The 27,745-nt window shown below is 41.2% G+C and overlaps 2 protein-coding genes and 1 long non-coding RNA gene across 3 annotated transcripts; 2 read left to right on the top strand and 1 right to left on the bottom strand.

Annotated features, from left to right (window-relative positions):
• On the top strand, nucleotides 1–23,267 carry rnf207a (ring finger protein 207a). The gene is made up of 18 exons (XM_034868271.1): nucleotides 1–151; nucleotides 334–524; nucleotides 5,872–6,004; nucleotides 6,769–6,913; nucleotides 7,510–7,591; nucleotides 7,680–7,755; nucleotides 8,213–8,338; nucleotides 9,809–9,855; nucleotides 11,427–11,499; nucleotides 12,491–12,559; nucleotides 12,990–13,058; nucleotides 14,174–14,280; nucleotides 17,475–17,652; nucleotides 18,066–18,251; nucleotides 18,528–18,579; nucleotides 18,666–18,783; nucleotides 20,329–20,421; nucleotides 21,696–23,267. Exons 2-18 carry the CDS (start codon nucleotides 334–336, stop codon nucleotides 21,844–21,846), a joined length of 1,896 nt encoding a protein of 631 aa, XP_034724162.1. The 5' UTR covers nucleotides 1–151; the 3' UTR covers nucleotides 21,847–23,267.
• zpr1 (ZPR1 zinc finger) lies at nucleotides 2,850–4,634 on the bottom strand. The gene has a single exon (XM_034868277.1). The coding sequence runs from the start codon at nucleotides 4,452–4,454 to the stop codon at nucleotides 3,102–3,104; it is 1,353 nt and encodes a 450-aa protein (XP_034724168.1). The 5' UTR covers nucleotides 4,455–4,634; the 3' UTR covers nucleotides 2,850–3,101.
• LOC117942718 lies at nucleotides 18,905–19,673 on the top strand. The gene is made up of 2 exons (XR_004656204.1): nucleotides 18,905–19,005; nucleotides 19,372–19,673. It is a non-coding gene; the product is annotated as an uncharacterized LOC117942718 (long non-coding RNA).
• Nucleotides 23,268–27,745: the final 4,478 nt, after the last annotated feature.

Below are 27,745 nucleotides of genomic sequence, written 5' to 3'. Positions count from 1 at the left end.
CTCACTGTGCTTTCTGTGGACTAGCCTACTGCATGTACAGTAGGATTTATTGGATATAATGTTGCTGCTGACAATGTCTCTTATGTTATGTATTCGCCTTCTTTGGATTGGGTGTTGTGACTGAAGACCCGGCACTCACACATCCGACAAGGTAGGAGACAGAGAAAAAGCTTGCATTATTATTATATACATTTCACAATCGGATTAGCCTATAACTGCACTATTTGGACTATAACACATGCTAAAGCTTTTTCGTTAAGTGATGTCATGATGTGGCTTTTGTAAAACCTGTCAATCAAGTGCTAATTCGATTGGTCATGACTCTGTTTGCAGATGGCAGGAGAAATCTTCACCCATGTGGATAATCTGTGTAACGTGGATTGTACCAATGTCCACCCCCTGGTGTGTCACATGTGCCACGAGCAGTACCAATCTCCGTGTTTGTTGGACTGCTACCACATCTTCTGTGCCCGGTGCCTGCGAGGCCGCACCAATGACAGCCGACTCAGCTGCCCCCTCTGTGGGTAAGAAACAGCGTATCAGGACCAATTTAGGCCGGGACTAGATGATTGATCTTCAAAGCGATGGAAAACCCAAACATGTGTTCTTTTCCTCCACACAGATTACATCATAAACTGATGCTCTGCTCTGAAACCTTTAACTTATAAAGACAATTTGGAAAAATATGGAGATGCTGAGTAATCTCAAACTGTTGATCAGGCTTAAATGAGTGCAATTTATAAATTTTCTCCTTGAATCCCCAGGAGGGTCGAACGTTTTGTGTGAAAAGCCCCATTTTCCCCACAGGCCCCAGATTTGGCTTCATAGGGATTTGTTCCACATAAGTTGATTAGTAGATTGGGTTCGGTTCGTGCAGGAGGTTTGAGGACAATCCCATTGGTCTCAGAGAGCAGAGCAGACCTGAGTGGCTGGAGCAGCTGCAGGGTCGACCAGCCCAGTCTCGGATTTGGCCCCAGCGCTCAACGGGGGCAGCAAGTTCCTCTAAGACCAGTCACACAGCAAACAAAGCATACTGGTATTTGGCACTGGTGCCGGCAGCTTAGGGCAATCAAAAGCAGTCACATGATACCAATCCATTTTATTCCCTATTAAGGAATGACTAGTGGTTCCCAGTCACCTTCAGCTCTGCAGGATCAACTCCCCCCCCATCAAATCACACAGGGATGTATAGAAACCCTTAAAGTGGTTATAAGGGAGCCTTTTCTGCTGCGTTTGATACAATTCAACCCGGATTTTTCTCTTTTCTGTGTGGATGCAGACATTTAAATAGTGGTTCCGTTGTCACTGCATTATTCTCAACTGCACGTGTCATGTCATTTAAATAGACGGTTTCATTGACTGATTGATGGATTCACTTTATTATCCCAAAATATGTAATATTAAAAGTCACAATGAGGACTGTTACACTGTTATGTAACATATGTTACATTTTATACACACATGACACTATACGATGAGGTCATTGTTGCGAATTGAATACATGGCTGAACCTGAGGCGACATCAACATCCATCTGTCCTTTTTTTTTTTTTTTTAATAACTTATTTATCAAGTGCAAGACTCAGAACTAAAGTGCATACAAGAATACAATGTCTTTTCTTTTTTTATGAACTTAAATGGCCAACAACACCCTCCTCCCACTTCAGACCCATGGTCCTCTAAGTTTAAAGCATATCCCGAATAAGAAAATAAAATGGCATACATGCGAAATAAAAAAATTCAAAAAAAACAATGTAAGCTGCTAGTGTTGATCATAAAACGTACAAAGTAAGTGTTTAATTGAATTTTAAATGGTATACTCTTTATTGATCCCCTATGGCTGCTTACTCGTTAGTCATAAAAGCAAGTCATGTGTTATTTGTCATGTTGGAGTATTTTAGGGTGAACAGATCATTTGTTTGCTTTTTGATATTAACCTGTGTTGAGGTAGATAGCTGCATCCCTGAGTCAAAGTAACACACACAATGTACTGAGAGATGAGGGGGGGGGGGGACCTAGGTGCTCATTGGTTTTCTATGGAATAAATAACTCAGTGGGCGCAGTGGTCTGGGCTCAGGCTACAGGGGCCCGCCGCCCGGCAGATGCTATTTCTATCAGCAGCGGCGGTCGGCTAACAGCTGCTCACTCAGAAACCACGTAATCTAGGAATCCACTGCTCTGCTATTAGTAGAGCACAATAGATTGCAATGAAAACGAGATAAAACACGCGCAGCAGAAAAGGCCAAGGGACATTAGCGTCACTGCAGCTGCAAATGAGGCAAACTGCATTATGGTTAAATCAAACAGGCCTGCGCAGTCCTTTTGATTATTCATTATTAATAGTCATGTTTGAACTCTTTGGGTTCACTAAAATTGGCTTGAAATCAGGACTAGTTAAGCTTTTTTTCTGGTTCTCACTAGTCAAATGTGAGCATTTGATACTTCTGTGTGTTGTATGTTAGTAAACTGAGTTTTTGGGGATTGATGGGAGACATCAAGGAAGAAATATGAAGCCCTGGGCTCTGGGAAATGTAACAAAATGATTACAAAGTGAACGGAAATAATGGTGAGCTGCAACACTAATGTATATTCATACCGAGACGATCCTGCAGAAAGCGTCACGTTTATGTGTAAAAAGACCCAGACTTTATTTTAAACCCTGCCCCCCCCCAGTCTGTTTATCAATGTGCAGGTGAATTAGAGGTAAACTATCAATTTTCATAATGTTTTTAGCTGATGTTGTGCATATGTCAATGTGTGGATATCAATGAGAAAAAGCATTATTCTAATCAGAGTCTAAAGGGCGCCATCTTCTGGAATGTTGCATGAAACAAACAGTGAGTTACAGGGAAAGGATTTCTCTTTAATAACATTAATATCCATACGTTTTACAAATCATGTCACTTATTGGCTTGCGTGTTCTTTTCACGGTGCATGGAGACAACTTAGAATTCCTGTCATTGATAAATATTCTGCCTGAAGCAACCCAGCGTTTAACTTAAAATGTATGAAAACGGAACAAAAACATGGAGCAGTATGATTGCTCTGGGTTTTTTGACAAGACATTAAGTCCATTTAGTCCTTTCAGGTGGTGCTGGGACTTCATTTGTCCTCTTGATACCCCTCAGTCTTCATGTCATTCAGGCCGAGGTCTTCATTCTGCTCAAACGTGCGGGTGTACTTCTCGATAGTGATCTCGGGATCTGGATCTGGGGCGTACACGTTCTGCACGTAGCTGTTCCCCGCTGGGTCGTCCAGGACGATGTGGACGTCCATCTCCCCGGCCATGATCTTGTCTATCTTGTCCCCGAACGCGGTCAGCTTCTGCTGCCGATCGGCGGTGCAACTGTCCCCGCACATGAAGGGGTTCTTGGAGATGATCAGGTCTTTGATGTCTTTCAGGAGCCCCTCCAGGGTGGTGAACTTCCCGCCCACGGCTGCCATCCCCAGCTCGAACTCCAGCTCGGGGATGGCGACGGCGCACGTCTCCGACTTGAGCACGTCCCGGGTCATGTCCGACACGTCGGTGAGGTGCAGGGTGATCTTGGTCCCCATCTCCTCTGTCCCCCCGCCCGATTTCACCTCATTGGTGCGGTGGCCGCAGCTGTCACAGTTGGTCGCCATGATGATGACCTCCTTGAAGTGGGGGATCTGGACCAGCTTCATGTTGGTCGCGGCCGGCGCGTTGCATTCAGGGCAGTTGGTGTTAAAGGCCAAAACCTCGTCTCTCATGGCGTCTATGTCGTTGGCCGCCGGTTCCTCCTCTTCTTCTTCCTCCAAGTCCCCATCAGCCCGCAGCCCCAGCTGCATATCCTGCTGCATGGTCCGCTTGAACCGGGACACAGTCAGAGCGTCATCTTTCTGAGGGGCCTTTGGGTTCTCCACAAAACTGTTTCCAGACGGGTCCTCTATCACCAGAGTGAATTCGCTTTCCACTTCTTTTAACTGCCTCAGCTTCTGGATGAACTCGTCTATTTTCCCAGCCACCTCCGGGTCCTTTACACGTCTGACAGTTTGGTCCTGCTCCAACCCTGAAACCGCTCGGTCCAACAGGCCCTCGATGGTAGAAAGCGCCCCTTTCTGGGTGAACGGAGGGATTTCAAAATCCAGCTCGGGGATTCTGGTGGTCGCACTGTCTGACTTCACAACCTCCCGGTTCAAGTCCTGCTTTGTTTTCACTTTGAGCGTGTAACACACGCCTTGGTCCTGGATCCGGCCCGCGGACTGGATCTCCGTGTTGGACCAGTTGCAGTGAGCGCAGCTGAAAGAGCTGATGATGACCTCTTTGAAGAAGGGGATTTTGGTCAAAAGCAGACGCGTCATGCCGTTTTTATAGCAGTTCATACACAGACTCTCGATCTCAGTGGGCTGCCAGTCCGCGCCGTCGGCGCTTATCTCCTTAAAAAGGTTCTCGGTGCCCTCACCTCGCACATTGTCCTCGGATATAACCGACATTTTCGGACGCTTCCCCTCCGTAAACTAACCGTGGAGCTCCCGCTTGTCGTCTCCCCGTCCACGGGTGTATTTCTTCTGGAACTTTCTCAATGACAGACCGCCTAGCCTCAGCTAAGCACGCGCATGATATATTTGAGCTCACGACGTCCGGTTGGGTTCTACAGGTTCTTCCGCATTCTCTTCTTCTATGGTGACAGTGTCTTTGACGTCACTGCTGCCCCCTTTAGGTATTCTGAAGTAGTACAGAAAAAACGAGCTTTGCAAGTCTGTCACATTTTTATTTATATATTTATATTTATTTTTTTTAATTAATTTTGTTTTGCTTTAATCGTGGATTTGTTTATATTGTACTTTTAATTTTTTGTCAAACACGTTTTTATAATGTAAGTTGCAATTATGTTCCTCAAAAATCTTATGTTTTTAAAAATGTATTTCTAAATAATAATAAAAAAAAAACAGTAGTCCAGAAAGAAACGAGATTTGTATGTCTGTCAAATTTGAATTTTTATTTATGTTTTACATTTTTTATTATTTTAACTTTGCTCTTTTTATGAATTTGGTTATATTGTACTCATCACTTTTTTCTGTGGTCTCATAAAATTTAAGTTGCAATTATGTTTCTCTATAATCTTATTTTATGGGTTGTGATGACTGAATGTTTGTAAATGTATTTCTAAATATTAATTAAAAAAAATTTAAAAATACAGTAGTACAGAAAGAAATAAGGTTTGTAAGTCTTTCACAATTTTATTTATGTTTTGAATTTTTAAATTCAATAATGTTAAATAATAATCAAAATTTTCAAAAGCATACAGTAGTAGAAACAGAAAACATTACCTAGAATTTCCGCTACAGGCATACAGGCATATTTTCTTCATAACAATTTTTGGGACTATTTATATATACTATCTTAAAGTGTACCAGGGCTGCACTGTCACATTTATTTCCCTGTTTTCTGCTTATTTTTGTCTTCTTTTCTTATGTGACTCTTCATGTATCCTATTTATATCTGTTTATATTGCCCTATGCTTTTGTACTTGTCCTAATGTCTAAATTATCCATTTTGATGAACAGATTTAAATTTCATAAAATCCTACCCATGCACCTAAACTCATATTTAAGGTGAGCACAAAGAAACCTTCCTTCAGCAGATGAACGTGAAAAGAGCCTTCTGCACACATAAAGCATCCTGCACATTGACAAAAAAACAGAATTACAACAGGAAGTCGCGGTTCTTTGTTTTCATCAGATTAAGTCATTTGAATTATTTCAGGCATAAATCAACATGAAGAACAAAACATATGCTTGTTGGCAGTATAACTGTTGTGATGATGAATGTTATAATTTTCTCAGGCTGTCTGAATGTCTGTCTTGGTCTACGCTCTCTCACTTTTGCACCATATTTACCTTCATACAGTTATCCATCCATACTGAAAGGGACCAGCTCCCTCCCACCAGAGGACCGTCTGCTGAAGTTCCTGGTGGACAACAACGCGGACGCCGAGGAGACGGTGCAGTGTGCCAACTGTGACCAGGAAAGCAACAAAAAGGTATGAATTAACACACAGAGCCACATCAATATTCATAGTTCTTAAGGTAAAGGTCACCCATAAGTTGGGTCTGCATTTTAACACTTGTGTTGTAAAATCCATTTTTCAACGTATTTTTTTTCAATGTTTGTCACTTTTCTTGACGTTTTCAACACGTAACACTAACATTAACTTTAGTGTTATGTTCAATGACCCTCATTTATAGGAAATTATACCTAATGTTTGAGTTAGAAAAGCAGAAAATAGGAATTGTTTAGACTAAAATGAAAGAAATGTGTTTTAATGTATAATCACTGACTGGAATATGTCAACTTTTACTCTACTTTTACACTATTTTGAAACCACTTCAATATTTTTTAAATGCTATAAAATTGAATAAGACTGAACGCCAAAGAGCATTGTGTGGAATTCATCATGTTATTTTTGACAGTGTCATGTCAGTTTCATGTGGGTGTCATGTGTTCATGACAGTGTCATGTCACTCTTATGTAGAAAACTTCAAGTAAAGTGTTACCAAATTCTTTTGGGATTATATCATCTTTCAAACTATTTTTGACAGCAAGTTTATAAAGATTTTTGTTAAGAATTGAGCCAATGGCCGTTTTTGGTTTGTCTCAGGTTCAAATCCCGTGCTGTCAAAATGTCTTTTTTGATACAACCATCAACCGACCTCGGGGAGCGCCAAAGTCAGAATATTTAGAATAGATAGAATAGACAAAGTAGCTTTGAGATATATACTTGTTGCTTCTTCTGTGTCCGTGCAGGACGCAGGGGTGATGTACTACTGTAACACTTGCAGCCAGCCGCTTTGCAGCGCCTGCAGGGAGTCGACTCACAAGGCCAGAATGTTTTCCCACCATGAGATAGTATCCCTGGCCAAACGCACCAGAGCCAAACACAAGAAGTGCTGTGAGTACAACCTATAATTTACTCCAGCAGAAGGCCAACAAGGCTCTGCTTACTTTTAAAAGGTAGTATTAGCCAACCTTTGTTTATATTCTGAAACTTCTTGTATCTACATATTGCTAGTCTTGCATTGCCACACCTTCTTCTACAGCGCTGTGGAGGAGGGTCTGGCTAGTCCACACAGCATTGGTAGGATGGGAAGAAAAATGGGCTCTGGTTCATTGGCATTTCTCTAAACCAATCACAATTGTCTTGGGCAGGGCTAAGGCAAAGGAACTTGGTAAATCAGAACTACAGACAAAAGTAGTTTTTAGTCTCAGATTGGACAGACAGTGTAGCTAGCTGTCTGGATTTACCCTGCAGAGATCTGAGGACCAGTTAGCCATAGTCCACATAAATCCACCGGAGTTTAAAATGGTAAAAAGTAACGGACATCTGGCCAAAATGAAGGACATCCGGCCACGATTTTTCAGCAGCATGTGAACAATCCCGTAAACACGTCGTTAATCTAGACCAGCACTTTTGCAAACCTGCTCATTGGACCAACAGAACACTTTAACTCTGTGGGCTGAGGTTAAAAGGCGTCTGTGTCTCCACAGCTCTCCACGAGGAGCCCTACATCCTGTTCTCAACAGAGAATCAGTCCATGCTTTGCATAAAGTGCTTCAGAGACACGCAGGTGTAAGTCAACCCTCAACGTATGAGCGACAGAAGTTCTTCTCTCTTCTTCTCTTCTCTAAATTAAATGAGATGTGCTGTGTGTTTCCAGGGAGAGTCGGACTCACTGCATTGACATTGAAACAGCTTACATGCAGGGCTGTGAGATTTTGGACCAGGCTGTGCTGGTGAGAGAGTTGTCTCTGTTCATCTGACACATTTGGCGTTATGAATAATTCAAGCACCCAGCAGCGGTGATGATAGTGTGAGATGTGGTGCAGGTGTACTCAGAATGTGTGTAGATCAATGCAATGCAATTTGAATATATACCCAAAACACATAAATCAGAAATATGCAATATGTTTGAGCATTACTGAATTAAGATGGGTCAAATCCATGCAATAAGATACAATAATATGTTAATTTTGCACCATTTGATATGCATGCAACATTTACACATATGCTTTCTATCCATTTTCAAATGATATTGTATGCAATAAGTGTGAAATAGGCAGTGTTAAGAAATGCAATCTCTGTTGTTATAAGCTTAAAAGGCAAATTAGCCTCAATGCTCTGATGACACCGGTGTGGCGGTGCAGTAGCCTCCATGGCCGTCCACTGACAGCACACCTCCTCCACCTGCAGGTGGTGAAGGAGCTGCAGACTTCAGCTCGAGAGGCGATCCTTCTGCTGCGAGCAATGATAGGAGAAGTGTGTCTCAACGTGGAGGAAGAAGAGAGTGCGATCTGTACTCTGTTCAACAGCTTGCAGGTTATGTGATTCACTGTGTCAGCTCACTCGTGAAAATGGGAACTTCTGCACGCTGCTTTGAAACAGCCTGTCTCTTTATTTAAATGGACGATTCATTTTCCCAGTTGGTGTTTAACCCTTGTGTTTTCTTCTTTTTTTACGTTTTTGTCCCTTTTTTTCAACACTTTTCATGCTTTGTTTCAATGTTTGTCACTTTTTTGGACATTTTCAACACATAACACAAACTTATTAACTGTGGTGTTACAGTTATTTTTGAAATTTACGGTCAATAAACCTCATTTATAGGAAATTATACCTGATGTTTGAGTTAGAAAAGAAGAAATTAGGAATTATTTAGACTAAATTTAAAGGAATGTATGTTGATGGATAATCACAGACCGGAATATGTCAACTTTTACACAACACTATTTCAAAACCACTTCAAGGTTTTTTTCAAATGCTTAAAATTGAATAAGACGCCCCAAAATTACCCATCAAAATCACCCCAAAGAGCATTGTGTGGAATCAATTGTGTTATTTTGGGGAATTTAAAAGAACATTGGTATAGGAAAAGTGGTGAATTTGACCCGAGGACAACATGAGGGTTAAATTACATAAACAGTGCGTGCATGTCTGTATGTAACCATTTGTTCCTCATCAATCTACACAGTATAGTGTATCAAAAAGAAATATGACATTGACACATGTTCAAACCCTTTACTTTGAAACGTGAACTTTGACTCAGATGCCTCCTATTTGCATTGATCCCCTTTGAGAAGTGTCCACACCTCGATTGGAGTCCACCTGTGGTAAATTCAATTGATTGGCCATGGTGTGGAAAAGCACACAGCTGTCTATATAAGGTCACACATCTGATTGTGCATATCAGAGCACAAAAACGTAATTGTGAGGTCTGAGGATCAAACCGCTGATTTCCAATAACTTTGCATCTAAATGCGATGTATGTGCAGTATCACCGCACTCCTAATCTAATGTCTTTACATTTTTCCTTGTAATCATTAGAAGAAGTAACATCATCATTTCGTCAAGCAGCAAGATACATTTTGTACAACTGCCTCCTGGTTAATACATCCGGTTTCTTTATAAAGAGTGCATTCAAATGTCAGTTCCAGAAAACTGGACCAAAGCAAATGTCGTATACATTTTTCCAAAAAACATCCAGTCCTCTGCAAATGCAATCCAAAATCAAAGTGAAAATTAAGACTTACCTTAGTCTGAAGTGCAGTAAGTTGCTCCATCTGAGTCCATTAACACGGCACCACCACTGGAGGTCTCTGTTAACCTATTTGTGACAAAAGAGTGTATTACTAACATTCAAAGAGTCCCGACACCCCGCTGTGGATTTTACACCTACTGTACTTACACTATTTCTATTCCACAATCTTGAAAATTCATTAGGTATTGAAGAGCTTACGGCCATTTTCACAGCAGTGTAATAAAAGGCTCTGTTTCTTTCTTCTCATCTGACAGGAAAAACTAGCAGAGAGGAAGAAGATCCTACTAAAAGCAGCTCAGAGGTAAAAGGAAATATAAAGATTTACAGTTTGTGTATGAAAATGCTCTTTTGTTGCCTCAAAGCTTCACAACAAGTGACACAAGTGTCACAATATTTTCTTTGAATTGAACGCTATTATCCGGGTCACTTGATAGTTTTTCTATTGTATCATGCTGCATTGCACTCTGGGTGATGAATAGCAGCACCCTGTTTGCTCTGGAATAATCTCTCTCCTCACCAAACACATTTTCTTGGGTGATTTTCATTTCAACAAAGCATGGGACTGAATTCAAACCACCCTGGTGGGATTAAGACTTAAAGCCAATGGCTGCAGCTTGTGCCTGGATCCAATCAATGTGAATGCAGCCAACTGTAAAGTACTGGTACACAAATACGCTTTCTCAAGTCCATATTATCAACAACAGCAACTGTTGCAGGAAAACCTGGATGAGATTTCCTCCGCTTTAAAGGAACAGCTAAGATTTGTTGACGTGGGGTTGTATGAACCTAGTATAGTATGAACATTACTGAAAAAGTGTTAGTACTCCTGTTTACTTCTCCAAACTGGGGACGTGCCAACCATCATGTACTAGTTAATACACAGACTATCAATAAGTACCTCATACAACCCAATTTCTAAATATCTAAACTATCCCTTTAAATAAAAGCACCTTAAATAAGAGAACCTTTGACATCTGAACTACTGAGAAATTAGCAACTAGTGTCTGTTGCAGCACCCGCCAATGTGGTGTTGAGTCTTTTTTAACACAGTATATTGTTCTAAGAAAAGGACATTACTTTTTATTTTTCATTTGGGGCAGCCTACCATAATCTTGCTTGTTTGTGAGGAAACAAGACTGTGAAGTGAAACAACAACATATCATTATTATAATGAATTACCAAAAATGACCCAAACTGTTCATTAAGCATAAAGTATGCAGCCACTAAAATAAATTAATCAAATAATTAAAGTTTGATTTAATGTCATCCAAGGTGTGTGACCAATTAGTCTCTAAAATCAAATTATGGCAGTCAAATCTCATGCAAGAATAATGACTAATAACTGACACATGTAGTGCATTTAACAGTCATAAATTATGTTTTATCAACATTTTATGAATCTGCAAGCTCCCATTTCCAAATTGCAAATGTAAAACTCTGAATGAGATCCATTTGTGAGCACTTTTCCTTTTCAGTGTGCGCTCCAACGTACTGTATGTGTTATTGAGAATGATTTTGTGCATGTGAGTGAGTGTATCGGGTTGCCCTCTGTGGGAATCTTTAATGAGATTTTGTTCTGTCCTCCATCTCTCTCCGTCTCCATTGCCTGGAAGCTGTCCAGTGCCTGGGTTCCCGGAAGGGTGTTAAAGGCTATTTATGTCAGGCTCTGTGTGTCTGGCCCTCCGTCATCTGTGCATGTGTATGTGTGTTACAGATAGAGAAGACAGAAAGATTAGCTTCTGGAAATATGGACTATGTTGTTTGTGGTTGCGCCTCCTGAGCTGAATCCTCTGAGTATTTCGGCAGCCACAGATGTGAAGGTGTAGTGTTACATGTTTGGATGTGTTTGTGTGTGTGTGTGTGTGTTTGCAGTCAACACGAGGAGAAGGAGAAAGCACTAAAGGAGCAGCTCTCACACCTTACTGCCCTCCTACCAACCCTCCAGGTAGAGTGAGATAAATCACACTAAAGGGCTCGTGGGACAATCAATGGACGCATTTGTGTTCAGCTTTTGGACTTCTTTTAGCATTTTTGATAAACATCTATATTATTCTAACCTTTTGGGGCCTTGAACAGTTATTTAAATTAAACCATTTGGGAAGTTTATAGGGAAAATCACTCTCATAACTCAGCAGGCTGTTTTCATGAACCCTCTGCACCTATAGCTACCAAAAGTAATCCACTTTAAATCGTCTGTATTCTATCCATGTATGCCCCACATTGATTGCTGATGTATAAGATTGCTCAGGTAGGTCATAAAACACAGGGCTTTTAAGCAGGGGAGAAGAGTTTTCACCCGAGACTTTCACCCAGGAAATGCATGTTTGTTTTCTGGGAGTTCAATTCTTATCTTAAACTAGTCTTTTTTGTGTTGCCGCTGCATGGCGGTCGCCTTTTTGAGGCTAAACTCAACTGTAACGGCCTCGAAAATGACTGGCACCTCTAGGCTAAATTTAAATTTAGGGAACGCTACACTCATATATGTGCATATACTTTTTGTACAATATTATATATGCTGATTTATGAGTGTGTGCTGCCCATAGACATCTAAAAACGTGAAAAGGAGCCACACTGTTTTTAGTAAGAGTCACAAGTCAAAAGTCAAAATTACCCCTGATGCTACGTCATCGGAGTGTAAGTGTGAGTGAGTTTCTATTTGCCATGTAAGATATGGTGAAGTAATGGCGTCCTGAGAAGTTACACTCCCTCTGTGTGTGTTGTAGGCCCAGTTTCTCTGTTCTCTGGCCGCATGTGCAAAAATATGCATGTGGCTGTGAAAAAAAAATGTAGGTATTTCACACACAGAATGGGCTATGGAAATGATGTGTACCATTAGTTTTGGGATGAATTCAAAACCATTTCATTTTCCGTCTCCAAGTGTCTCATATATTCCGCAGCTTGTCTGAACTCTAACTTTTAACCTGTGATGTGTTCAGGTGCACCTCGTCACCTGTTCGGCCTTCCTTAGCTCAGCCAACAAGTATGAGTTTTTGGACATGGGCTACGTGAGTACAGCCACAGAAACTATGAACTACATGTTATTATTGCATTTCATGCGAATTTGAACAAATATTAATAAGAGTTGCGGGGCTGCAATACAAGACATAATTGGGTAAGAAAGAGTATTGAGGGAGGGAAAAGTAAATACATACATTCCAAAAAGTAATATAAAGTATGGTAATATAGAAATATAAAAAGATGACTCTATGTACTGTATGTGATTTGATATATGATAGGTAACTATAGACAACCCATTATCAGCGTTTCCAAAGCCCCCGTCTATTGTACATACAAATAGCTTACAGTTTATTCAGAGAACATTTTCTTGGCAAGAGACAACTTACAATATTGGCTGGACTGAATTGGTCTTTAAATGGATGCTGTCTGTAATGTCTCAGGTCACTGAATCCTAACCTGATGTTCTTGCTTACACAGCAACTCATGGAGAGGCTGAAGAGGATTGTGAAGCTCCCTCATCGACTGAGACCGGTCCAGAGCAGCAAAGTGAGTAGGGAAGGCCTTCATGCGGGGCTGGAAAAGGTTGCATTCAGAAAGTGATCCACTGCAGTGTTTTAAAAGTTGTTTCACTTGTTCCCAATTCAGTTTCAACTCATTCTCCTCTGTGGCCCTAATGCCCAGATCCCATTATTCTTGTAAGAGAGTTGGGTTCAGTGCCTTCTAATGGGACCATAGGTCATTCGTTCATTTATTCATCAGGGACAAGACAAATTAGTTAAAGGTCCCATATAATGCTCTTTTTCAGGTTCATACTTGTGTTTTGGGTTTCTACTAAAACATGTTTGCATGCTTTGATGTTTAGAAAACACATTATTTTTCTCATACCGTGTGTATGAATACACAGAATGTGTGTTCATTCCTGAAACGCTCCGTTTCAGCGCCTGTCTCTTTAAGCCCTTCCCCTAAAAAAGCCCAGTCAGCTCTTATTGGTCAGCGTTTCCGGGTCTTCTGAATGTGTCAGATAGCCACACCCCCTTATTTGGAAATACTGGAAATTTCATATGTACACACACATGTCTATATATTAAATAAAAATATATACTGGAAATAAATAAAGAGGGAAATAAATAAATGTGGATTTATGAAATAAAAGTACCATGAAATAATTAAAAGTAAAACCTTTTAATATATTTATTTAACTAATTGATGAATTTTTTTGTATGAATATTTACATGAATTTGTATTCATTGCCTAATTTTTTTCTTTTATTTATTATGTATTTCAAAGGCATATTCATTTTTCTATTCACGTATTTATGTTATTTTTAATTTATTTATGTACATTTTTTCATTTAATTAATATTGAATAAAATGGCATTCCATAGTCATCAACCAGCAATTGGACAAAACACAACGGAGTGGGAAACGCAAACAAAACAAAGTGAAGTGACACCACACACACACCGCCGCGCAAACCTCAGCTAATTGCCGTAACAGCTGATTTGGTGTAAATGTAGCCTTATGTGTTTCTTTCTCTCTCTTGTTCATTTTCCATTTTTCATAGAAATATTACAGGATAATATGGCAGAAATGTTTGCACATACTCAAAACTCGTTTGGGATTCCTGCTGGACTAAGTGACTTCCTCTCTGTCTTCCATTAGATCAACACAGACTACAGAAGTGAGTTTGCTCGCTGTCTGGAGCCCTTACTGCTGCTGGGTCAGCGCTGCCCTTCTTCTGTTGCTGGATCTATAAGCGTTGCAGCAAGGTGAACTCAGCAACCTCTTGCCAAATATCACTGCAATGTAATCACCAAACGATCCAACTATTGGATTCTTCCCAGAAAGCAAAAAGTCTGGGCAGGAAATTTCCCACTTGCAAAGAATCCAAATTCAAAATCCCCAAATGGTTTGCAAGTGCAAATGGTAGACAGCGATGACTGCAGTGAGAGGAAAGGAGGCGCCATGATGAGTCCCACTATGGCAGTTATTCTGTCTATCTGGAAGCTCTCTACACTGATATGTTTATGTAACTCCCCTTGTTGCACGGGGGCTTGGAAGGAGGCAGTATATCCTGTTTTTAGGGAGATCTGGTTTTGCTAAGGACAGGCCACACGCACAGCAAATAGCATGATGATGTGGAAGAATGACTGTGGTGCTACGTTGTCACAGTTCCTGGATGGAGAGGTTTTCATTTGGATGTTTTGTTTTACTTAGAAGAAAGAGTAACGTTGAATTTAGTAGCTGAAGGAACCCCAAATCTGACAATGCCATATTGTATTTTAACTTCATAGATGAACAACTTTTATAAAACGGATTTAAATCCCATCTCATCATCACCACTACCCAGAACAAATTCTCCTGCGCTTCACGTCCTTTCACATCACGTACGCACACTCCCCTTACCGATTGTCTTTCCACATCGGTGTCCCCCAACTGTTCACAGGTCCTCAAGCCCAACCACTAATGCCAACATACTGACAACTCTCCTTTCCAACTTGCTCAGTGCCCTGCCAGTGCAAGATGCAAAGTGGGCAGGGTTTGGGGGCCAGCCGGCTGGCACTATTTTTATCGTAATTTCACAGAACTTTCCAGGATTCATCTGGAAGTTGGCATGCAGTATAGCGGTCGGGCTTCTTTGTTCGTGGCTGCTGATGTCACAGCTTTAGCACGGGCAAAGTCTTTCATTTGCGTCAGTGATGGGAGGACAGAGGCGGGATGTGCAGAGGATGACATGCGCATGGCAGAAAGAGAGAGAGAGGAATACATGTTTTAGACAGGTGCTCTGTTGCATCAACACTGGGCAACGAGGACGGATTAAGAACCTACCAGACCCCAGGTAAATGCATATTGTTTTTACAAGTCATTGCAGTCTGTTCTGTTGTACAAAGAGTGTTCTGAGTATGTGACATAACAACTTGCAGTGTGAAGCTTTTATCGTTGAGTGTATTGAATATTTTTGGTGATTGCAGTTCAATTAAATGTGTTTTACAGACTGAATTGTTAGTGTGGGGTCAGAGGCAGAGTTGTTCCACGACTCTCTTCAGTGAAAATGTGATGATGCCATGGACATCGTTGTTGCACAAAGTGGTCAACTTCAAATTTTTCAAGTCCACATCATGCTTCAGTTCCCAGACAGACGAGGAAATCAGCCTTTCGTCATACGGTTGTTCAGAAAACTGCCCACATGGTGTAGCCTGTAACATCCGACTGAATGCTTTGTATCTGATACCTATTCAATTGCTGCAAAACCGTGCAGGGATTGGTGGATGGCCAGGTTGCTGAAGCCTATTTGTATTACAATTTCACAGAAGAAGAAGTGAAGTTGCACAGCCATGTTCTTTCATGCAACTGCTGCTTTAGTCCTGGCAATGTCTTTAATTGGCTGTGTTGGGACACAGCATGGATGCTCAGAGGACGATATGGCAGAGTCAGATGATATTTTCACACCTAAGCTATTGTAGAATGGCTTCAGGGCAGTTATGCTCTGCTAGGCATGAAGAAAGTGGGATTGTCCCAGATAAATGTTGATCTAGTAAGTTTGACTATGGTACATTCATACTTTCACACTCTTGGTGATGACGAAAGGGTGGTGTTGAAATAAGAAGCACGTGGATACTGTTAAACATGGATATATTAAAAAGAAAAGGAGAATTACATTCACGAACAGTTACAAACAACACACTGGGACATACAGGAGGAACACGTCCCAGGTCCACAAAAACACAGAGTGGAAAAACAGGAGGGAGGGAGACAAAACAACTCATGCAGAAACAGACACACACAAGCAGACACACACACACACACACACAAGACAAGGGACCAGTCACATACGCAAACATAAGAAAAGGCTGCAGCACAAACTCACAACACAGACTTTAAAGACTCGAGAATTACAGCTTTGACTGACATTTGCCGTAAAAACAAAGAAACTTGAGAGAATTTAGAAACAAATGTCAAGCAACTCAAAAGCATTAAGTGAGATGTTGTGTTGTCAAAGTAACGTTTACCGGAGGGATGGAAACTGAGGAAGTTACATAACGTAAAGCAGAAAGTCTCTTTAGCAAAGGTAGTGTATAGAAAATGTACACAAAGTTGTATATAAATCTTAGTAGAATACAAAATAGAAAAGTAGTGACCACTTAGGTTGAAATAATGAAAATTGTGGGTAATGGTTTTGTACATAATTCCCAAATCTCAACTGATTGCAACGATGGCAGTCTCTGCTAACTAGTAACTGGTAAAAACTAAAAATAGATTTAAAATTCTAAGAATATGTACAGTACATGAATATGTAAAGTAGTCACAACAAAGCTGGCTGTAGGTAACCTGCAGCAGATTGTTATAGACAAATTACAGAGACGGGTTTTTTTTAGCTAGACGTAATGTTTTGTTGAAGAATAATGTCATCATATACAGTTATTTACAGTGGTGGAAGAAGAATTGAGATAATTTACTTTGGTAAAAGTACTGATACCATAATGTGAAAATACTATAGTTGCTGATATGTCTTCAAGATAATGTTCTTAAACCATTCAAAGTAAAAGTACTCAATGCAGACAAATCCGTTCTGTCAATCAACTAAGTGGAGTTTAATTTGTAATAAAACATCATATTTTGTAAACTATATGGGTTTTGTGTGCAAATTTATAAAGTAAATAGTAACTCAAGCTGTCAGATGAATGCAGTGAGTACAACAAAGTCCAATATTTCTATTTGAAGTGGAGTAGAAGTAGAAAGGGGCATTAAAAGAAAAGACTTAAGTAGAGTACTGAACAATTCAATTTTATTTATAGGATCAATTCATAAGAGTTATCTCGAGACATGTTAAAGATAGAGTCGGTCTAGACCACATAATTTACCTCAGATGTGTACTTAAGTAAAGTACTGAGTAAATGTACTTCATTACACTCTATGAATGAAAGAAAAAAACACCTTGATTGTTATTTTGCCCTTCCCTCAGGCACCAGTCCCCCCTCTCCGTGTCCTGCCGCTCCCCGTCTCTCAGTGAGATGCCCCTGGGCTCGGTGTGCGGGCGAAGGCCCACCTGTCACCGCAACATCTGCACCAAGGTGCTCCTGGCTGAGGGGAAGGAAACACCCTTCACCGAGCACTGCCGCAACTATGAGAACACCTACAGGGTGAGAGCTGCGTGTGTGTGATGACATTTCTTACAATTATGCGACAAATCACCAACAAAAGAGTCTACGGCCTAGCTAGCAGCTCTGTGAAGCTGTAGGCACAGAGGGACTTTGAGCTACATGCTAACATGCTAATGTTAAATTACCGTGTCCCCTGTCTTATTTTTAGCACATTGTTAACATTTGCTAATAAGCACTGACAAGAAAGAGCAGCTGAGGCTTAGTTTTGAGAGAATTTTGTCATAAATCAAAGTATTGGACCAGTTAACATTTAAACTAGATGATAGCGCTTGGTGAGAAGTTCACAGATTGTCATTGCTATGGAGGACATGAACGCTTGTTCCAAATTTCACGGCAATTGTAGAACCTGAACTACACTTGAATGCCAAAATTGTGAAGAACATTATTTATAGACTCTCCAGACCGAGCTTCAGAATCTGAAGGACCAGGTGCAAGAGCTGCACCGAGATCTCACCAAGCACCACTCCGTCATCAACACAGATCAAATGAGAGAGATCATGGACAGATCGCTGCACATCGACAGCCGGATATCTTCCCAGCACGCCACCGTGGAAACTATGAGAGTCGTGTTTGAAGAGGTGCGTTGAGTTGTACCTGGATGATGACCTTTAGTGTGTACCTTCCTCTGCCAGGCACTTCTGACAAACAAGTTCCTCCATTTGTCTTCAGTCAGTACCTCTAGCTGCATGCTAACAAGCCAGCTCTCACCCATTGTTAGACATGGTGATGGCTAGGAATACAAAACAGAGGGAAAAGAAAAGAAGCAAATGTCAAGGTGTCCCTTAAGTCTCAGGACTGCAGTGCATGTGATATGCTATTTCATGAGAATCAACTAAACCGCATTCTCCTCACAGATCTGGGATGGGACTTTTCAGAGGGTCACTAATGAGCAGGATATATATGAAGGTTTGTCTTCAAGAATCAGCTGTTTATCTCTTTCACGTTTTGTAATGTGATGCCCTTGTTTTAATGTGGTTTTCTACTGATTTCAGCCCAGCTTCACGACCTGATGCAGCTGAAGCAGGAGAACTCTTACCTAACCACGATCACCAGACAGATCAGCCCGTACATCCTCTCCATAGCCAAAGTCAAAGAGAGACTCGAGCCCAGGTGTTGTATTCTGAGGACACAGTGTCCATCTGCCATATTGGGTGACAGATGACAGTGATTGGAAGGGAAATTGAAGCTCTTGTTGTAGAGTATTAGTACGCATAAAGACAGTGACAGCAACAAAACAATATTGTATGTCGTGTAAACAAAAGTCAATGCGTCATTTTACCACTTTTAAAGCTATTTGGTTTTCCTTTTAAAATGGCATCCGACTAAAGTGGAGTTTACCGTTGTGTTGTCCTGCCGGGTCAAAAACGGACAAATATTTGACATTTTTGTCCCTTTTTCAGACTTTTTTTTAGTTTCAATAACACCACCTTACTACCTTAAACCACTAGTTTTACACTACTTTTTGGAATTCATGGTCAATAACCTTCATTTATATAGAATTATAATATTAATATATAATATTTGAGTAAAAAAACAGAACTTATGAATTATTTTGACTAATAGTTAAGATCAGAGGAACGTACAGATGAGTTTAGTCGGGAATGAAAGTGATCAAATGGGATAATTTGGTTGAAAAGAAACCCATATTTCAGATATAGCAACCTTTTTAAGGGGTCAAATTTGACCCGAGGACAACAGGACGGTTAAACGTGAAAGCTGCAGTGGGTAGAACTAAAAAAAAAACATCAGAATTTGAAGTAGAGTGAGACCTCTTATTGCAGCTCTCCCTCTCCCGTGTGTCACAGCCAATAGGAACGCTCGCTCTCTCTCTCTCTCTCTCTATTTGAACTGACCTGTGATTGACCAAAGGCTGCTGTTACGGGCTAGATTTACTAAAGCCTGAAAACAGAGCAAATAGGAGGTGCAGAATAAAGTTTTCTCTTAGACCACTGGAATTACAATATGGTGAAAGATTGTGGAATTTCTGCCAAACAATGCCAGAAATACAGTGGCTACCACAGCTTTAAAGGATAAGGTTAAGTACATGAATGGATTGTCAACAAATCCCATGAACAGAAAATAAAAAGTTGTTCACAAAAGAAAACTCCCAAAAACACACCACAAGCAATTGTAAATTATTCGTTGTAACAAATATTTTCTGTGCAGTTTATTCATCTGTGTCATCGAGCTTCATTGTTGACCATTGGTTGACATGTTCCTCCATTTCCATGAACGAACACACACACACACACACACACACACACTGTAGTTTATCTTAACTCAACACACACACTGTTCTGCTGCCGTTAATACTGCCTGGAGCTGCATATTAGTATTAATCTGCGGATGAAAATAGTCCACAACAAATGCCCTAATTACTCCTGTGGGCATAATGCTTGCTAAAAACTATAATGACCCGCTGTTTTTGGTATTTACTGAGTCTCATTTTAAAATGAATCTGTGTATTTTTGAGCTCTTAAAGATCTCCATCTTCAGTAAGAATGAATTGGTAAGGATGTTGGAAAGTATAGAGAGATGGCCTTTCTTTCTGTAGGATTTGCTGATAATAAGAAAAATACACAATAACACCAGCCAGGTTCTTTAACAGCACCAACAGCTAAAGAAAATTGTTTTATTTCAAAACCTATTTTCTAGGTTTCCGGAGCCTGTAGAGCACCAAGACGACCGCACTGAAACAATGCTGAAAATCTATGAAGACGGCACAATTGCTAAAGACGGTCAAGACAGGTACTGACATATACTGTGCTCAGTCTACTGTGCTGTAGTTTCTCTGTATGTAAAGCTTTATATAGGTAGATTTCCAAGAGAAGCAAGCAAGTTCAAGAGGCACCCCAGAAAATAAACAGCTTTTTTATGATTAAGGAAGATTAAAAACTTAGTTTGATGATTTTACTCTGTGGTAAAATGTGTCTAGTCTCAACAGAATTAGGTTTAAAGTTGACTTCATTGTCATTACATACCTACAAGAAAGTTAAAAGTGCTACACTAAGGTACAAAACACACATTAACATAAGAGTTAATGGGAAAATACTTTACTTGTTTTGCACATTGCAAGCCAAACCCTGATTGGGTTCAACAGAGACCAGTGAAGGATATTAGAATAATTTTCCAGTGATGGATAAGTGTCATTGTGCAGCCTCCAACTGAACTTGAAGACGATGGGACATGAGAAACCTGTCTGAAAGTTGTAAGTCTTCTGGTAGATGTGCAAGAGAAATCTCAATCATTCCCAATCGTCAGAGAAGGAGAGGTAGGTATATGTTAGGAGATAACATAGACACAGGCTAATTACTGCTAACTAACATGCTAGTTAACATTAGTAATTCAACCTAAACAGATGATGTAAGTCCAACTGTCTTCTCTGAGCTTCTCCTGCACTGTTTGGTAATTTCTCTACAATGCGACAGTAAGTCGTGTGGTTATGACCCAATTAATAGTATATTTTTAGAAAAATGTCTGCCACGGAGCCGTAACGTGAGGTACAAGGTAATGGAGCCTTTTATACATTGTCATGTTTCTTTAGAAATAAACAATGGACAATTAGGATGCTTCGGATGTAAAGTTATTTGCTGTCAAAGTGACGTCAAAATGAATGGCAGTCAATGGGATGCTAACGGCAGGTGAGTGCTAGGTAGCATTAAAATGGTGCCATAGGAGCTGCGCTTCGTCGAGGCTGGCTCACCCCTTAGATTCAAGCCCATTTCCAATTTTTCCAAATCGAGGCACCAATCACAACCGTTGTCACACGATGACGATAGTGCAGCGATAACCAATTATCTCAATTTGTCATAATGAATATTACAGTAAATACCAGCCCTTTAGCAGGTTAAGAAGTAGCAGTGTAGTGTAAAGTATACCACAATCAAAGTTTTTCAAATAGGACCCCCTCGGAATGTGAGATGCTACATCTCGAGGGGCTATCCTTCAAATGATTTCAAATAAAAATGTGTCCTTGCATTGGATTTTCGAGTCAAACACCTTGTTTTTCAAATGTTTGACAGCGACAACCAGACCTGTGTCGCCGACCTACACAGACACAAGAACAACTGCCCGCCGATCCTCGAATCGGGGGAGATCTCTGTCAAGACCAATCGTCCGGGGAGGCCACGGGTTCCCATGGAGACAGCAAGCCACAATGAGATGCCTTCTTAAACACCAGGCCATTTGATTTCCGGCACCCTCTCTCCCTTAATGTGCCTTAACTCAAGCATAGCAAACCCAAGGACGGTATGTCACTTATTCTGCTGCCCGGATACTGTACACAACATTTTCACAGCAGTTCACAGCTGTCAACAAGTCCAAAGTGAGCCCCTGGACAGACACTAGCTGGAGATAGATGCGTGGAGGTCACTCACTCAGAGCGGGACAGCCTCCTTGTTCAAAATGGACAAAGACAACATAGTTTAGGATTACTTAAAACAGAGTGAATAATCTTTTACTTTTGCTTTGGCTGTTGAAATGATAAGGATGCTCTGTCTTTTTTTCCACAGTGTGTGTGCAATTGCTTTTTGCAGAATCTATTCTTTGCATAAAACCATTTTTCATGGGGGAAAGCTGGAGGCTGATGATGGATGACTGCCCAGGTCCGATTCCCCGGAAGATTGTTGAACCGGTGTGACAGCACAGATGGAACACAGCAAATGCAATGATGTGTGTGTCATTCTGGGTGTCAGTGTAGGTCACTCTGATGTGGGTTTCGTACAAAATGAGGCAGTCATTTCCAGGATGCTCCATCCCAGCCCCCCCCCCCCCCCCAAACCATCCACCCTGCAGCTTCTACATCTACATGCAAAAAGTGGAATAGCTAGAATTTCAGAGGTGTGTAAATGTAACTGGCCTTGCTTTAACCTCGACCTCCTGCTAGTTTTTTTAGACTTCACACTCATCCTCAATATCCCAGCCAACCCGGGCGCAGGGATATATATATTTTTCTCTTGCTTTGCCTCTTGACTCCATCACACGTTGGTGTCAGCAGCATGCTTTAAGGCATGTGCCCGGCAGGAAACCAGCAGGAAACGTTTTCCATTCCTTTCCCTTTTCCTTATTCCGACCCCCCCCCCCCCTCTTCTCACCCAACCTATTCTTTTTAATCAATCATGACAGTATTTTAAACAGATGCCTGAAGAAGAATATATAAGAAGACTACTGTATAAATATGTTATCTACCACCGCAAGGGCAGGGGGATCTAGAGGAGCGGCCATGTATCACCAGAATAATTTGAAATGATTTTCAGGAGATAGTGTTACCCACCCTTAAAGCTTTTTGAAGGCCTTTTTTTGCTAAGATAAACAACATTTTTAAGAAACAGAGCCTAGTACACAGGAGTGATTCAAGGCAAAACCTCCCCAGCTGCTACCAGCACAGAGACAGGAACGGCCCAGATTCAGGGCACAGGTAAGCATGATTATGAGGAGCTAGACTGATGGAGAAGGTTATTTACATCACACAGCCAGAGCTAAAGTTGGTTTGTTGAGGAAATATTGGGGTCATGCTGGCCTTAAGGAACAGTCCTGCTCTGCAGAGGAGCCAGAGGTGCACATTCATTAAAAATACATTTGTGACAGCAAAGTAACAAATGGCTGTGCCTGTGCTTTGGTCCTGGGCTCCCTCCCCGTGGTCATTCATCATCCGCACTCATCGAACCACCAGGTCCATTTTCACTGTTCATTATTCTCTCTGGCTCAGTCTCTGTTGGGCTCCCTCACCTCCTGCTCGAGGGTGGGAAAAACCCAGAAGGTGTTTTAACTGCCAAGAAAAAAGTTTTTTTTAGAGGCATTCAGGGCACATTTGTAAGTAAAGCTTATAGAGAAATGGTTCTCATTTCATTTAACAATGGAGGCGGGTCACACCTTTGCTCCATTCATTTGACAGCAGGTGCCAGTGTATACACTTTGAGAAGGCAGAAGCTTTTTGCAAAATCTTAATCACACATTTGAAAAAAACTCCATTAAAGATAGAAGAGAAAAGAAAAGAAAGATAAGATAAAATGAAAGTTTAATGATCTCCTTGGAAAAACTGGGTCATTGAAGAAGTATCAGAGTATGACAATAAGAAGAATACAATTAGAGCAAATAGAGCAGATTGAGGATAAAACCATAAATGGTTATATAATGAGGTTGAGGAAACAATAAGGAGTCTTAATTATGTTGCTCTTGTTATGGGATTTTACTGACTGAAGAAAGAGTAATGAATTGTATCTTTCAAATAATATGAGAGCATAGTGTGGGGCATTACAGAAAAGAGGATTAGCAAGTGTGGATGTGTGGAACCCAAATTCCTGGAGAAAAACCTGGATTTTTTATTATAAAAGAATTGACATTTAGCTTATTTGCTGTCTTGCAAAGAGTTTGAGGAGAGGATTGATAAGACTCTTCTCCGTCAGTACGGTAAAGACTGCAGCCAGTTAGCGTAGCTTAGCATAAAGATAAAACAGGGGGAAACAGTTAGCCTGGCTCTGTCCAAGGGGAGCGAAATCTGCCTACCAGCACCTTTTAAAGCTCAGTAACTGACACACGACATCTTTGTTATTCAGTTTACTTCTAGATGTTATTTTTTTGATTTAGTTTGTGGCATTTTGCCTTACATCTCTATTTTGTTTTTTCATCCTATTTATTTCCACTTTCTTCTATGTGAAATATGTCTTCAGATCACCATCGTCTTCATTGTGAATGCTGTGATCTGTGCTTGACACAACAATCCTGCATATGCAGATTTTTATTGTTGTTTTAAGGAGTATTTTGAGCTCGGAATACTTTGTATGTAATGGCTTAAACATGATAACCTAGGTCTGAGTTAGGTTTTTAGCCTCTGGGACTTCCAATTAAGGTATCGACTGAAAGATGTCGGTAGATTGCAGCTCTCGCTGGCGCGTTGCCCTCACATCAAATAGCAGTTTAGTCTAATATGAGCTAAGAGCTAATACATCCAATACGATGCGGGCCGTGTGGGTACACACGCAGCGGTAGAGATGATAGAGCCGGGGAGGCAGCGTGAGGATTTGGAGGCCAACACGGTCAACAGAGCTAACGCAGCTATAGGGATTACCTACCAAGGCTATCTGGGAGGCGTAATGTTTTCCTTGTTAGCACGTAGCTTTAGCGGTCAAACAAGTGGAGCCGTTAGCCAGTGAACGTCCAGCCCGGGTAAAGTTAGTGCACTTAGCCGAGCGCTGCTGGGCATCTTATCAATGTGACAAAAACACGCTTCAACCACACCTGGCGAAGTGGGGGGCGAGGAAGAGCGGCCAGCACGCACCGCTTTCCCCATATTCGGGGAGAGGTGAAAAGGCCGAACATCCCCCCCCCCAACACGATTGCGGCGACTCTTATTGCTAACAGTATTTGCTGACACAAAATGGCCAACATCGCTAACATCTAAACCAACCTAAGCTTCAGAAAGTGCAGGCAAGATAAACTCTTGAGACCATAGAAAATGTATTTATTGATAAAATAAGGGGTGTTGCTGGTGGGGGTGCTTCTCCTGAAGGTAGCTGTGGTGTCTGAACAGTGTCAGTTTATTATATTAAAGATTCAGCATCAATTTACAAGCTCTGCAGTAGCTCGGAGAGTGACCTAACCCAAACAATGTACAATCTTTCTCTCAATACTTTAGATATACTGTTAAGTAACATATAGGTTTGCTACGTGACAAAGTAAAGGTCACATGTTGGAAAACATATAGTCTTAAGTCTTATCCACACATCACTTTTCCACATAAACATCCCTTTGAAAGTTCACTCCATCGTTCCACTAAAATGTAAATAATTAACCCTTTGCATTGCAATAACCGTGTTTAATTTGAACAGAATCTGATTCAAGTTACAAGTCTTACAGGGTACTACATAGCCGCATGAGCCTGCCCAAAGCCCGAGGTAGTGAGTGAGCAGCCAGATGGCGATAGACGGTGATCCCTGGAGCTCTCCGCGGGATGGCGGAGCTGCCGAACCCTCTGTCGGCGCCCCGACTGCTGCTGCTATGGGCGGAGATGAGAGCCCAGCTGCTCTGAGGTTTTACGGGTGGTTTGCAGCCTGGCTGTCATTTCCTGAACGTTTGTCCCGAAAGGCGATTCCATGGAGAGAGAGTGGTTCATGAAATGGAGGACCGACTGGAGTTTAATTTTTTTTATTATTATTTTTGGACTCAAAGTTGAACGGTTGTCTGTTAGTCTGCCTTTGTTGTTCCAGCCTATTGTTTCTTTGCATCTTTTCTTGTCAGACGTTCCCAAATTTTGAGTACAATGGAACGCAGCATAACTGGCACTGTCAAGTCAAGCTGATGTATACAGTGTCACTAATTTGAATTTAGGGCGGGAAAGTTGAAACAGACACTGAAATCCTATTAGCTGACAAAAAATACAATGTCAACAGACAATTGAGTGGATGAAAATCTTATGCTACATGATAAAGCTACAGTGAGTGTAGTTTCTGTCGCCCCCATGAGGAATTCTAAGTAATGACACCAACGCTGTCGGCGCGTCCACATGATACAAGTCTTCCGTGATCATGCACAGCCTCACCCCTCTTCCACACAGTTGGGGCGAGGAAGATTTTAAAAAACATGGACTTTTTAGAAGAGTTAATTATTTTCACTCCAGTTTCTGCGCACGAAAGTCGCCGGACGGCACAATCTTCTGAACATATCCACACTGAGAAAGAGAGAGAGAGTTGTGTGACGCCGATAGTCTTGATTAGCTTTGTGGTAACTTATTTAGCTTGAATGTGATGTTCATTCATTTCAAAAGGTTACGCACTAAAGCTTTAAATCAGGCTTTACACAGTGGGTCCAGTGTTTCTTAGCCTCCTTACAGAAATCCCCCCCCATTTCCTACGTTTTCAACCAACCCCTCACTTGCCTAATGAGGGATATGTTGACCCCCTTCTGCTGTGGACCGGATTGGTAATTGGAATCAATTTTGATGCCGTTATCGCCGGTGACAGATGCGCAAAGCCGCGATTTAAAAAGGTCAAGGTTTGAGAGAGCCCTCCCATGGGACTCAAGAAGCTTGACGCATAAAAATGTCATTCTTGAATCAATTTCGCATGTGAACACCGGTTTCATCTCCAAGGGCATTTGGAGCATGACTTTCCTGTTGTTTTCTGGCCACTGAGCAGCTCCAGGCAGCAGCTGGAGGTTCAGTAAGATGTTTAGGACATGGAGACTATTACTCCATCACTTGATTTACTGAGATCTTCCCAGGCCATGGATTATGTCTTCTGGGCACCTCCACTCAATTACAGGCATGCAAGTCAAAGCATGTCAATATTGTGTATCCCTCACTGCTCCCCCATGCTGTGTAATTAACCCAGGAGTCATCACCAAGGATTTTCGTCTGACCCCAGCAGCACTCATTTTTATTCCCATCCTCTTGGCCTACATCAGGAAGTGTGTCAAGGAGAAAAAACAAGCCATTTGCATTTTTCCTTTGCATTTAGTTATTGAAAAATATTTAAACATGCAAAGATAATTCAGGACTCTGCACTCGGTTTGAAAGCCTTGTTTTTTAAAGTATCAAGACAGAAAATATCCTATAAATATGAGAAAGATATTATGCATGATACTATCTGGTTGTATGGCTCTGATTATGGTATCCATCATAAACAAAATACTTCAAGAAACCTGCAGCAAGCCTCGATGTTATGAATTATTATTTATCTCAGGCACCTCAGTCACTCGACATATGTGCAGTTATATGCTCCAATTACAAAGAAGCAAAAGGTTTAAGTAAAAAAAAAATCCAAAAATATTAGCCACTCAAGATGCACAAATAGAGACGTTTCTTATTGGGTTGGAAGTCTGCAGTTCTGAAGCACACACACACACACACGTTCATTCTTTCCAAACCTCTCCGGGGATTGTCACTCGTGCAATAACCGAGCTGACAAATTGAGTTCTTTTTATTGCATCGAGCAACAATGGCAGCCGGCGAGCGTGTCCTTGACTCGGTGGAATCGCAGGCGTGAGCATAATGTGTGGCAAACCCGCACGCGTGCAAGACTCAGGAGAGCCGGCCCAGCGGCTCCTTATTAATCAACAGCTTGTTGGGCTGAAGGCC

This window comes from Etheostoma cragini, chromosome 4, assembly GCF_013103735.1.
Source record: "Etheostoma cragini isolate CJK2018 chromosome 4, CSU_Ecrag_1.0, whole genome shotgun sequence".
Classification (NCBI taxonomy): Eukaryota; Metazoa; Chordata; class Actinopteri; order Perciformes; family Percidae; genus Etheostoma; species Etheostoma cragini.
This window is presented reverse-complemented; position numbering and strand designations above follow the sequence as displayed.